This window comes from Haliotis rufescens, unplaced genomic scaffold (genome assembly GCF_023055435.1).
Source record: "Haliotis rufescens isolate VD_foot unplaced genomic scaffold, xgHalRufe1.0.p SCAF_12, whole genome shotgun sequence".
Classification (NCBI taxonomy): Eukaryota; Metazoa; Mollusca; class Gastropoda; order Lepetellida; family Haliotidae; genus Haliotis; species Haliotis rufescens.
The window spans coordinates 3,067,135-3,080,697 of NW_025963802.1; the positions used below are offsets into that span (position 1 = coordinate 3,067,135).

The window sequence follows — 13,563 nt, forward strand, 5'->3', positions numbered from 1 at the left end:
CTTCCATCTGTGTCAGTATTAGACAGGTTTCTGTCACCAGTGTCAAACTAGGACTCACAATGACAGTACGACACATATTACAGCAAATCTGACATCAGCCATATAAAAACTAGCTATTACCATTTTGACAAGAACCATTTTGACAAGAATTCACATTTCATTAATCTGAGCCAGGTAGTCTAAGTCTTAAAGGTATCTTGACGGCGAGAAGATTCAGTATTCAGGGTAGTCAACTTTTCTGGTTAATTTCAACCATAGAAATATAAACCAGAGGAACTAACTACCCAGAAATGCAAAGTTTTATCGGTCATCGACCATTACCCCTTCCTCAAAATGTTATGACTAGTCTTGTCAGCTGTCAGATTACATTCTACCATAGAAAATCATTACCAAGACATACTGACAGTTTGCTAAAATCCTGGGTGCAAATTGGCACTAGCCCGCAAACTTGAGTCTTTGGTTACCTGTCTAATGTTGAGGGTATCCCAGAACTAAAAGAGTTTTTAGGGGTGCCCTTATATGTCATCACTCTTCAGGTTAAGTTGCATCCCAGCAACAGTAGCTATTGTGCATGTATAGCACTGATTGTCCTAGTACAGTAGCTATTGTGCATGTATAACACTGATTGTCCCAGTACAGTAGCTATTGTGCATGTATAACACTGATTGTCCTAGTACAGTAGTTATTGTGCATGTATAGCAGATTGTCCTAGTACAGTAGCTATTGTGCATGTATAACACTGATTGTCCTAGTACAGTAACTATTGTGCATGTATAACACTGATTGTCCTAGTACAGTAACTATTGTGCATGTATAACACTGATTGTCCTAGTACAGTAACTATTGTGCATGTATAACACTGATTGTCCTAGTACAGTAACTATTGTGCATGTATAGCACTGATTGTCCTAGTACAGTAACTATTGTGCATGTATAACACTGATTGTCCTAGTACAGTAACTATTGTGCATGTATAGCACTGATTGTCCTAGTACAGTAACTATTGTGCATGTATAGCACTGATTGTCCTAGTACAGTAACTATTGTGCATGTATAACACTGATTGTCCTAGTACAGCAGCTACTGTCCTTGTCAACAGCAGGCGACATATTGAACGGTTCTGTTGATTGCATTCAAGGTCGAAAGTGGAGAAATTTCAATATCAATACAGAAAACACAAACACAGCCCTGGAAATATTGCCAATTACTGATACATGCAAACTGTATTGTTAAGTTTAAATAATTGAAACAGTTTGCCTTCCAGTGATAAATATTCGACAAGGTGAATTGTTTGGTAGGTATTTCTTTAAAGCTGACGGATGACAAAGTAGACATGAGTTTATGGGTAAGAACTTCTTCTTATACTGTAAAGGTTGGCGGTGGTGGTGTTGATTGCCACATTTCTTAGAAGTTGACAGCATAAAGAAGTCGTTATCGATAAACTTTTGTCTACTTCGTCATTCGACAATGTGCCTGCTCTATTATATTGTGTGCAGACATAATAAAATGGAAACCTCAGTCTCAGTCTCAAATGATTATCTCCCCTTGTCAAGAGGAGGTCATAGACACATGACAGCAAGCAGTGTTTTGACAGATATAAATGTTAAAAGCCTTCAACAGTGTTCACGGTATGTTTCGTGTCAGGGTGCCAGATAATTTTACATTGAGTATTTACTCTCATGTTATCCTTCACAATGGGTGTTGATAGTTTTCTGTGGGTATTCAATATATCTTTGCTCACTTTTATCCAGTCAGGGTATCTTAAAGCAATAATAACCAATTTGGGAAATCATTTTGCTTAAATGTCTCCGGTGAGACGTTGTGCATTATTCACTGCAGCAGAATTCATACTCATCTGATGCCTGATGAAGATTAGTCCATCTCCAAAACCCCCGAGAATAAACTAAAGGAATCCAAGTCAAGTCTGGAACGATTTAGCAAGTCTAGATTGCCTCAGCTCTAGCCTGGGCTTTGTTTGGATTGGATTTTATATTTTGTAGATTTATATTTTGAAATAAGATAACTATATTTTCTGGTTAGTCTAGAAGAAGATCTGTAAAGAAACAAAGGCACACATCTTGGAGCCTTTCCTTGCCAAATGCCATGGAATCTCTTACGATTTATTCATTTATTGATCAAATTAATTACCAATCTTTTGCTACACATCATCACGAATGATTGAGAATATGTAATTGTAATATTTTTATAGTAGTGTTCGCTATGTTTGTTAAATTTAGGACCTTTTCAATGCCTTTTATTGAAGTTTAGGCCTCAAGTCATATCAAATTAAAGGCCTATTCATAGCCAGACTGCCAAGCCTATGTGATCCTTGTAAACTATGACAAACAGACCTTTCTGCTTGTTGTCTGATACATGTAGTACCATCTTTTCTAAAAAATATTGTAATTGCTTCAACAGAAACGTCAACACAAACTTGTGTGAGGAGATTCCAGGGATAGACTCGGTCAACTGTCTGTAAACCCAAGAATAATAAAAATCCAGTAAGACTTGTTGTTTTCTAATACAATCTAGCTATTTCACTTAAAAACCACTTGTCAGAAATAATCTGAACTGAAATGAAAAAGCTATATTTGGCCAACGGTGTCAAACAGCAGGAAACGCTCTTGCATCATATTACAGAGCTGAAGTCTGGAAATATTACCCTTGAATTTCACAAGGTTAATTACATCAGAATGCATTTACTTGTATGGAGTCAGTTTAATGCTGCTTTTGATGATTTTATCACGACATGTTAGCTTAATGTGGGAGGCAACAGATGCACATTTATCTCTTTGGTGTTCAGTGAGTGAGTGAGTGAGTGAGTGAGTGAGTGAGTGAGTGAGTGGGTGGGTGGGTGGGTGGGTTTGAGTGAGTGAGTGAGTGAGTGAGTGAGTGAGTGAGTGAGTATGCTTTAACGCTGCTTTAAGCAATATTCCAGCAATATCACAGCGATGTGACACCGATTCACCCATTGTACCCATGTGGGGAATTGAACCAGGGTCTTTGGCATGATGAGCGAACATTTTAACCACTAGGCCACAAGCTGAAATTTGAGTACGACACTGACATTCCAAGGATCATAATCAGGATGAGATTCAAACCCATAAACCTAGGATCCTGACACCCCTAAAGTGACACAATTGTGGCTCTTGTTATGACAAGGACGCCTCGATTTTCTTGCTCAATATTACACACTGTAATAGGTGCTATTGTCATGGAAACATAATCCAAAACCATGCACCCTTGTTCCAGCATTACAGCATTAGAAAGGGTTAAATGAAATACCAGCGATGGAAACTAACAGCTTTAGCACACTAGTCCTTATAATGATAACATATAGCAAACACCCTTAAAAAGGGCACATTTCTACTAGTCCTTAGGATACCTTAACTATTGGGCAGTTTGTCAAGGACAACAGGACTAGTGCCAATATCTAACTCTGATTTGGCAAGTCTAGACTGAATACGGCTCCTGATATTCAGGATTGTTCTGGGCTCCATTTGGATTATATTTTTCGTATTGTGTAGGTACATAAAATAGTATTTCTGGGACCAAATATCAGTCTAGTACATTATAGCTTATTGCATCACCAAACACAGGCAACACAGCTAAAAGGTGTTTTTCTAATTCATTAGAAAGTGAAACAATACAAAGCCGTCCAGCAACAGATGGTTAGTCACGTAAAATGGACAGTATTGATCTCGTCTATTTCTAGCAACGCAAGCATGTTACATGTAATAGTATTCTGTGGAAATTCCAATACTTGCCTTCTTCACACCAGCTTTGTCCGACACAGTGTATTTCCATTTCTTGGCTCGAAGCTTTAATGAATCGGTACTCTGACATCCTCCCATTGGTCAGATTTTCTTACAATCCACAGACCCTTACACAGAATTCAAGTCAGCTAATATATCGTATAGTAGGCCAGAAAATCTGGAGATATTACACTTTCCTTCCCACACACGAGTTCCACGTCTTCACGTCTGCTATGGATGTTCACGTCTGCTGAATGCGCTTGTCAAACCAAAAATCAATACAGCTTTGACGAAACTCTTGTTTTATTTGACATCAGTTTCCCATGATGCTTTGCCTGAATGGTGTCCTTGTTAACCTTACCTGTGTGGTAACCTGACTCAATGATGTCATACAGGATCTCAGGGGTGGGGGTGGGGGGATGCGACACGTTTACCACAGACGGCTGATATATCAACACATATCCCGCTCTATTAGGATATTGTCCACATAACAATACTATATAACGGAAATAGGATGTAGAGAAAAGCACAAAGAGGTTTCATTCACAGGTGGGACATATTGATTCAAGAGAAGCCTTGGAGTGTCATGAGGAGCAGATGCTCGGTGTCTATTAGAACATTAACAATGCACGTACATGTAGTATGAACTAGACATTTAATATTGCTCATTTAATTTCATATGTCTAATTGTCATGTTAATCGCATGGTTGATTTTATGTACAGATATTTTGGAGCCCCTTTTACACCTGAGCTACTGAATGTACAGAAACTGATTGAGTCGTATTACATAAGTACAGCTGGTAATATGTGTCACATACTAATCTGTTTTGTTAGCTGATAAATATAATGTAGCATCTGCTGCAGATTGTTTTATTCATTAGTATTTGCTGTCAACATATTATTTCATGGGGACTATTAGAAGTACAAGTTTTTGTATACTATCCCGGGAGCTGAGAATGAAATACACACTAATTCACTGACCGGGGTAATAATGTTGTACTTGGCGCATGCATTAAGGTGTGGATTTCACTATTTGGGCTTGTCAAATATTTTGGCTAACTTTTCCTGGTGTGAAATAATAGACTATGACATATGATTGCAACGTGTCAAGTAATTCAATATATGAATGTCATATTGGCATGTTTGGGTCATGCTGCCATGAAGATAAAAATGAAAAATCTACTTCATATAAAAAAACCACTAGGCAACAAAAATGTTGCTACTTTCCACAAAAAGTTAATTTCTAGGGATGGTAGATATTTATACAGATTTTATCAAATTCCAATTGCCTGGATAAATCAGGCATAAAAAAATATATACTGTATTCGACGTAATTAGCGCGCCGCTTTAATAAGCGCCCACAGCGATATTAGCTAATATATTGGCTAGTGAACAATCCTAATTTGCACCCCTTCCAATTGATCAATGTACACAAGACTTATTTATTATAATACGCACTCGTGTGTTATATGCACCCTTAATTATGGGCAATTAAATTCTGGAAAAATATATCCGTCATATATATATAAACATTTCAGGCTGTCAGCATTAACTATGAAATTTACGATCTTTCAATTCAGTTTTTTTCCACCAAAATACTATTCCAAAAGAGCCCCCTATTTCTAATTTTGAGAGCACCCTGAGCGCTCATTACGTCAAATACGGTAGTCCATACCTTGTAAGGACTGTCAATCAGTTCACTCATAAACAGGGTTTTAACCTTGATTTACAAAAGTTATTTACGGTAATCATAACAGATAAACTATTCTCTGTAATAGTAAACATACAGAAAAATAGTTTGATTAAAATATATTCATGCCAGATTGTCACCACTTAACCTTTGATAGCCTAAGTGCTTCACCTAATGGCACAGTCTCCTCAGCATCTACTGAGGGCTTTGTCACACACATAAGCACAAGATAATTGATAACAAGCCCCAACTAGGCCCAAACACTGAGTAAGTGAGTGAGTATGGTTTTACGCCGCTTTTAGCAATATCAAGGCGGGGGGACACCAGAAATGGGCTTCACACATTGTACCCATGTCGGAATTGAACCCAGGTATTCAGAGTGAGGAGCAAACGCTTCAACCACTAGGCTACCCGACTGCCCCCAAAACACTAAGCTTGAGGACCTGCTATTCTACACGTTCCCTGTATTTCAGTGAATTTCACTGACATGAGGCGGTTGAGACAGTCACCCTGACATGGAGGTGTGGTCACCTGACAGTGACTCATTGGCCAACTCCACTTTGTACTGTCAACCCTACAATAAATATGTCATAATTCACATGAAATATTCGTGCTAATTCTTAATCTTACATAATATGTCTTAAAGGATTTTCTATCTCAGGCTTCAACTCATCTCACTAACTGCATATTTGTCACAGACAATTAAGCCCAAATATATTCACGTAATTTCAGTTTCACACGGCTGTCTAGCAGCCTGTCCCAGCATAAGACTCCATGTCAACCTGACACAGGAAGACTTCTTTCAGGCGGCTAGACACATTTGCTTTCTTCTTTTACAAAAAGAACAAATTTATTAAAAAAAATGTTTGATTGAAAATAACAATCCAAATAGACTTTTTTTTAGGTCTTTTGAGCATGTGTTTGGCGTGTTTAGGATATTAACTCCACTTTATTTCGATTTTCCTGCCCGATAGCATATTGACCAAGAAATCAGTTACATAATAACAAATTGATTTGACTTTTGTGTACCCAAAATATCAGTCATGATAACAATTACAAATATTTCCTGTCAAACCATATAAAAATATATAAATAGGTCTGAAAGGATTCACTGATACCTACGATATCATAGTTACTTAGGTAAAGTTTTTGAGATAATTAATAAATGTATGAAGAAAGAGGTCTAAATAAGTATTTCAGCGATTTCATCATTTCTTCCTATTTGATGTGGTGTATCGTGACAACTAGGAACATCCCATTTACTCACATAACCGGTTAAAATCTGTGCAAAAATATTTTGAAATCATGAAAACAGTTAATTAGTTTCAGCAAGACGAGTGCCTAGTAATCAGTTCGTGATATTTCAAACTGTCACGTCCCCAAGAGCAATCGATTTTATAAACACTGCACGCATGGTAACCTAATCGAATAACGTCTTAAAGAACAAAAATGAAATTTAAAATGTCCTAATCATAATTTGTGTACGTTTATTTCAGTAATTGTTGACATTGAATCCAAACACAATCGTGAATCTAAATACAACAAATTTCATCAGTGAGGTCTTCAGATCTACACATTTCTTGCAGTGACGCGTCATTTGACATAATCCGGCAACCACAGTCCAGACAGTCACACTGACCTGGAGGTGTGGTCAGTAACATCAAGTCTCATTGGCTGATGCAATCCCTCACACAGCCAACCTGATAATCGATATGTGGTTTGGGCAAACTGCCAGACTCTGCTGGCAAGCAGCCAGAATTACAGCCTCAATGGGGATAATATCAAAGGTGTGTCACTGTCCTTACTTTTGATTGGCTGAGGACTACTGTGAGTCGTCCTGGTCCTGGTACTTGCTCACACCATGGCCCCCCACCCCTACATTCCAGGCATGGTCTAACACCAAACTGACAGATTCTCGGGAAGTTTTTATTTGTCATTCTCAAGTTCATGGTACGAATTTAACCCAGCACAAAAATCTGCTCATACCAAAGAATAATACAGTTAACTATAAAAAAAAGGGTCAATAACTTCTTTGTTTGATGTTTTCATGTTAACAGGCACCCGATGAACGGATGTGGGCATATTGGTGTCCTTTCATAGGTACTGTCCATATTATGGCAGCAATGTTGTTGTTTGTTTGTCTTTTGTTTAACGCCGCACTCAGCAATATTCCAGCCATATGACGGCGGTCTCTAAATAAACAATTAAGGACCAGACAAACCAGTGATTGATATCATGAGCATCGATCCACGCAATTGCGATCGATGACATGCATCAACCAAGTCAGCAAGCCTGACCCCCGAATCTCGTAAGTCGCCTCTTACCAAAAGCCTAGTCGCCTTTTACAGCAAGCATTGGTTGCTGAAGACCGATGGGATATGAAGTGAGGTGTTCCCGCCCTGTGCATGCGCAGTTGTGTTTTCTGTGAGGGATAGTGTTTCCCTCACAACTATTAGATATGTTGGCAGTGAAGAGCACTTCAGTTGAAAATGTATAAAAATTGTGTGGTGTGGTTCTCTGTATAAACAGGAATTTAAGGCTATGATGTAACAGAGGTAAGGTATTCGCAATAATTATTTGCATGTAACCTCCGATGACAGCTTGAATGATTGACATCATGAAAATTAATCGAATTTGGGTTAAAAAACAAACCTCCCACTCCCAACAAAGCCCAGTGCAAGATGGTATCATGCATGGCGTCACCTTGTACATGATCAATGTGGTCCTTGATAATCACGCCCTTGCAGCAAAGTGTGATCAAAACAGGTTGATATACCATATTTGCTGTAAAATATGCACCCTGGGCACTGTGAAAATAGACAAAGGTGTGTTTATTAAAACCATACACAAGATGGATTTGTGTTTTCAGAGATGGAGCATCAAATCCTAGTGAATCAAATACGAAACAAAACTTATAAATACGTTATTGAAATATAATTAATGCATATATTATAACTATTAGATAAAACGATTGCGTATCAGCCAATCGCCAAGGTCCCTTACCGACAGTAACATACTGATAGATGCCAATTGAAAAGCACATCGAGCCTAGTTAATGTACATTTGGTACCTTAATTAGTTGCTGATTGGTACATTGTAATTATAACGATCGAGCCTTTCTTACAATGCTAGGTTTTGCAAACATAAAATGGCTTCCCCCAGACTACTATTCACATAGTTTTAACTGATTTACAGGGATAGGTACGAAGCAGGTTTTAAGACAAATACCCAAATGTCAAGAAACAGGTGGGTAAAAAAATTTGTGAATACCCTCTTAAACTTGTGGATACCCAATAAAAATGGCTAGTCCAATCAGAGAAGCTGTATGACAGCGATCTGTAAATAATTACGTCGGGACCAGACAATCCAGTGATTAATAACATGAGCTTCCAACCACGCAATTGGGATACGATGACATGCATCAACCAAGTCAGCGAGGCTGACTTCCCGATCCCGTTAGTCGCCTCTTACGACAAGCATAGTCGCCTCTTACACCAAGCATAGGTTGCTGAAGACCTATTCTACCCCGGATTTTCATGGGTCATGAAAAAACACAGCAAAAGAGGTGGGGTTGCCAAAATTAATCACAACAATAAAGGAGTGGCCATGAAAAAATTATAGTTTTATTTGTTTAAACAATTATATATTTGATCATTGTTTAGGACTTAGTAATTTATCATAGGGCAATACAGACTTGCCAAATCATTCTAGACCTGGGTTGAATTTATTTTTTAATTTATTCTCTAGGGTCTGTTAGACGGACTATTAAAAGTTGTGTAAAATCCCTCTGTCACTAAACTTGACAAAGTACATGTGACATACAGGAATATAAGTGCTCAATATATTGTAACCAGTTTGTTGAACCTCAAATACTTTATAACTCAATACTGGTTACTCCTTGTTCAGTCACACTTTGTTACACAATCAGTAGGACAGTGCACAAGCTGGGCTCTCGCACACACAAAGCCATCCCCTTTGTAGCTGAACAGGATCAGTCATGCATGGAATCTTATCCAACTTTGATCAAGATAGCACATTGACATATATTGAAGAGCCACATGCCAGTCTGAACACTAACTGTTGCCTATCTGCCTAACTGTTGCCGATCTGCCTAACTGTTGCCGATCTGCCTAACTGTTGCCTATCTGCCTAACTGTTGCCTATCTACCTAACTGTTGCCTATCTACCTAACTGTTGCCTATCTACCTAACTGCCTATCTCTTCCCGCAACACACACGCACACACACACTAGATACAAAGATTGTGATGTTGTGATTGTCATGCCAGGACAGATTAACTATAGAATTATGAAAGAATAACCGACAGGGATATTGCATACTAATGACTTTAAAAACTCTCCTAAATCATGCTTTAACATGTTCGTACATATTTAAGAAATAAACGACGAGAGGGAGTTGTTTATCGTACAAAAAAAAACACTGCAGGGAGAATAAACCATGAGGTGCACTGTACATTTCCCTCTCAAAAGTAACGTCCAATTTCCGACTCCATCAAGTCACAAGTGCATGTTCGAATGTCCAGAAATGACATCATGAAAGAACAATGTTAGTTGATTGATTGTTTGTTGTTTTACGCCGCACTCAGCAATATTCCAGCCATATGATGGTGGTCTGTAAATAATATCATGAGTATCGATCCAAGCAATTGGGATCAATGACATGCTTCAACCAAGTCAGCGAGCCTTGACCACCTGATCCTGTTCTTTGCCTCTTACGACAAGCATATTCGGCTTTTACGGCAAGCATGGGTTGCTGAAGAGCTATTCTACCCCGGATCTTCATGGGTCATGAAATAAACAATGTTTTGTCTTTCATTGTTCTTTGCAATTTATTGCGTAGCTATTTTATATTATCAAATAAAAGTAATTCCTCATGAAGAACAGGACCCACTTGCACAAAGCGATCTTAGCGCTAAGATGATCGTAACTCCCATACTTTAACATAGGCTTACAATAGTCTTAGCGCTAAGATCGTTTTGTGCAATTGGCCCCTGGTCTTCACAAGCCATGCTTGTTGTAAGATTGATAAGGTCCGTTCCATTCAAAATCATTATATGTTAGAAGTCTGTCATAAGCTGAAGAGTAACAAGTGCCCAATTTCACAACACCATATCATTTATTGTTATACTAACACAAATGTCAACCATCACCAGACTGTAGTGTCATACCAGTCAATTCACAACAAAATGAGAAAATACACGATACACACGGCATAGTCTATAAGAGTCCTGGCCAAACAACAAAGGAAGCAACCATTTAACCTTCAAGGGGAGCATTGGATTGTTTTCAAATGTACTGGTATAATCCAGCCCAGTATAAACAAAAACAGTTTATTGTATATTTGTAAACATCACAAAAGAAATGAATTTTATCTAACTGCATTGAGTATCCAAACAAAATTTAATGTAAATTGTGTGTCAATTCTAGCAAGTTAAGCCAGTAAACTTAGAATTATGGGAAATTAAGATTTGCATGATTTACCGTATTTGACATAATAAGCGCCCAGGGCGCTCTCAAATTTAGAAATGGGGGGGCTCTTGTTAGAATATATTTTTGGTGAAAGTTGAAAGATCGTTAATTTCGTGGTTTATTAATTGGTATTGTTCACTAGCCAATATATTAGCAAATATCGCCGTGGGCGCTTATTAGAGCAGGGCGCTTATTATGTCGAATACGGTACTTATAAGGCAATCCGAGATACTCCATTAAAATATTAGTGTTTGGTATTAAAGAACATGTTACCTTTTACACATAATCACAAGAAATGACTAAAATAATTCACATATTTGTGTATTGCAAAAGTCAGGTGAGATCGTGTACCAGCGCTGTGATCCATGAACTGCTACAGAAAGGTCATTCATTACACTCCCCACACACAATACAGAAGCCAAGCGACTAGAGTCAAATTCCACAAAGTCATTCCACAGACAGGAGTCAAATTAACCATCACCCAAAGACAAGCCTTGCTCCAAGGCTGTACTGAGAGAAAAGTCCATGGATGTGTAGTCTGTCTTACAGACCCTGATACATTTATATCAACTACAGCCCATGCAAGTCTATAATGTTTGGCAAGTCTAGATTACTGCAGTACCAGCAAATGAAGAGAATCACTGGGCTCCCTTTTTATTAGATTTTTATTAAGATAACTGAACAACTGTTTTTTCTGTATGATATGTTCATTTCAGAGACTATATGTTAGTCTAATGGATGTGTAGTAATTCTATCCTCCTAAAAGGCAAGTGTAGATATGTGGACAGTCTAAGGCTTCCAGGCTCTTATAGGGACAAATTGATCATATTATTTACATAATCTAGAAATTATGATTTGAATTAATAATTATTGCTTTAGCGACTTGTGCAAGTCTACCCATAGACCCGTGACTTAAAAAGTACTACATATTTGGTGTACATCAACAACATTAACCAACACCACGGCACACAACTCGGGGCTAGAGCTGTGCAAAGGCTAGTCCTTACGTCAGAGCTTTACAGGTGTTGCTGCTGGGGAAATGCCACCACAGAATACCTATCACATTAGCCAGTCAGTTCAATGCTCTTCTGCAATCCTCCGAACCCTTCTGTTGAGTAGCTTGTATGGCTGTACCGGGCCCAGAAGAATCAAGTCTTACAAAATAAGAGAGAACTGTTGAATTAATAACATTGTTCGAAATTAAGGGGTCCTTGTGGTTTGCTCTGTAGAATTTAAATATAGGGAATCTCTAAATGGTTACCATATTTGACGTAATAAGCGCCCAGGGCGCTTTCAAAATTAGAAAAAGAGAGCTTTTATTAGAATATTATTTTGGTGAAAAAAGAGAGTTGAAAGATAAGTTTCGTGGTTTATGCTGACAGCCTGAAATGTTTATATACGACGGATATATTTTTCCAGAATTTAATTGCCCATAATTAAGGGTGCATATAACACACGAGTGCGTAATAAATAAGTCTTTTGTACATTGATCAATCGGAAGGGGTGCTAATTGGGATTGTTCACTAGCCAATATATTAGCAATATAGCCGTGGGCGCTTATTAGAGAGGGGCGCTCATTACGTCGAATAAGTAACTTTGATCATGAGGGCAGTGACAGGCGTCCCGAAATAATGTTTACTCCCAACAAGCAAGGCGGACAGATGAATCATTAGCGTTACATCCTGCCTGGTAAGTAACAGGGCCCCATATGTAACTATATGCTAGAGTAGGTAACCATTATTATTTTTGTCAAATAATGTATGCTTCTTCAATGCTTACCATGCTTACAACTTCATAATCACAAAGGCAGCTCTTGATCCAACGTTAGTGAGTCATATACTGATGTCTCGTAGAAAATTGTCACTGTCAGGTTAGCATTGAAATTTTCCACTAGACGTTGGGCTGGTGGGAATAAATTTTACCTCTCCCAACAGAAACTTTACCAGCCATGGAACAGTAGGCAGGCAGGTATTTCAGACACTCCGATGACATGACCATTCTCCTGCTTAATTCTGAACACTGCTAACAATATATTCAGATGCTATTTATTTATTCTCAACGTTATTCTTCTGACCGAGTTTATGCTAAAAAGGCACATATATTGCTTTTCCATCTCACGTACTCTGTTAACTAAGACTGTCATGTGACAGGAATAACCAAGCCACTATTCCGTGCCTTGGTATTACTGGTAAACATAGAGAGGTATTACTGGTAAACATACAGTGGTAATACTGGTAAACATACAGTGGTATTACTGGTAAACATAGAGAGGTATTACTGGTAAACATAGAGAGGTACTACTGGTAAACATAGAGAGGTATTACTGTTAAACATACAGTGGTACTACTGGTAAACATAGAGAGGTACTACTGGTAAACATAGAGAGGTCGGATTAACCTGAACACTGCCTGGTCCCTGATGAATGATGCAAGTTCAGTGGGGATGTCATGGTGGACATGTGCTTGACCTGGATAAGGTTCTCTATTCAACAGCTGCAGAGGGAGTGGCTGTGTTGGCACACCTTACCCTAGGGGAGGGGTATGTGAACATGTGCGTGTGGGGGGTGGGGGAGAGAGCGGGAGGAAAGAGGGGAGACAGGGAGGGTGTATTAAAGAGGGGGAGAATGAGAC

The 13,563-nt window shown here is 38.5% G+C and overlaps 1 protein-coding gene across 4 annotated transcripts in view; it reads right to left on the reverse strand.

Annotated features, from left to right (window-relative positions):
• Positions 1-13,563, reverse strand: part of LOC124138095 (hexokinase-1-like) — a 68,865-nt gene that overhangs the window by 34,962 nt on the left and 20,340 nt on the right. Inside the window, exon 1 of one of the 4 annotated variants that reach the window (XM_048393263.1) lies at positions 3,768-4,019. The exons of the other annotated variants lie outside the window; for them this stretch is intronic. Coding sequence (XP_048249220.1) covers positions 3,768-3,854 — 87 coding nt within the window. The 5' untranslated portion in view covers positions 3,855-4,019. Of the gene's footprint in view, positions 1-3,767; positions 4,020-13,563 lie in introns of those variants that run through there. 4 annotated transcript variants of the gene reach the window in all.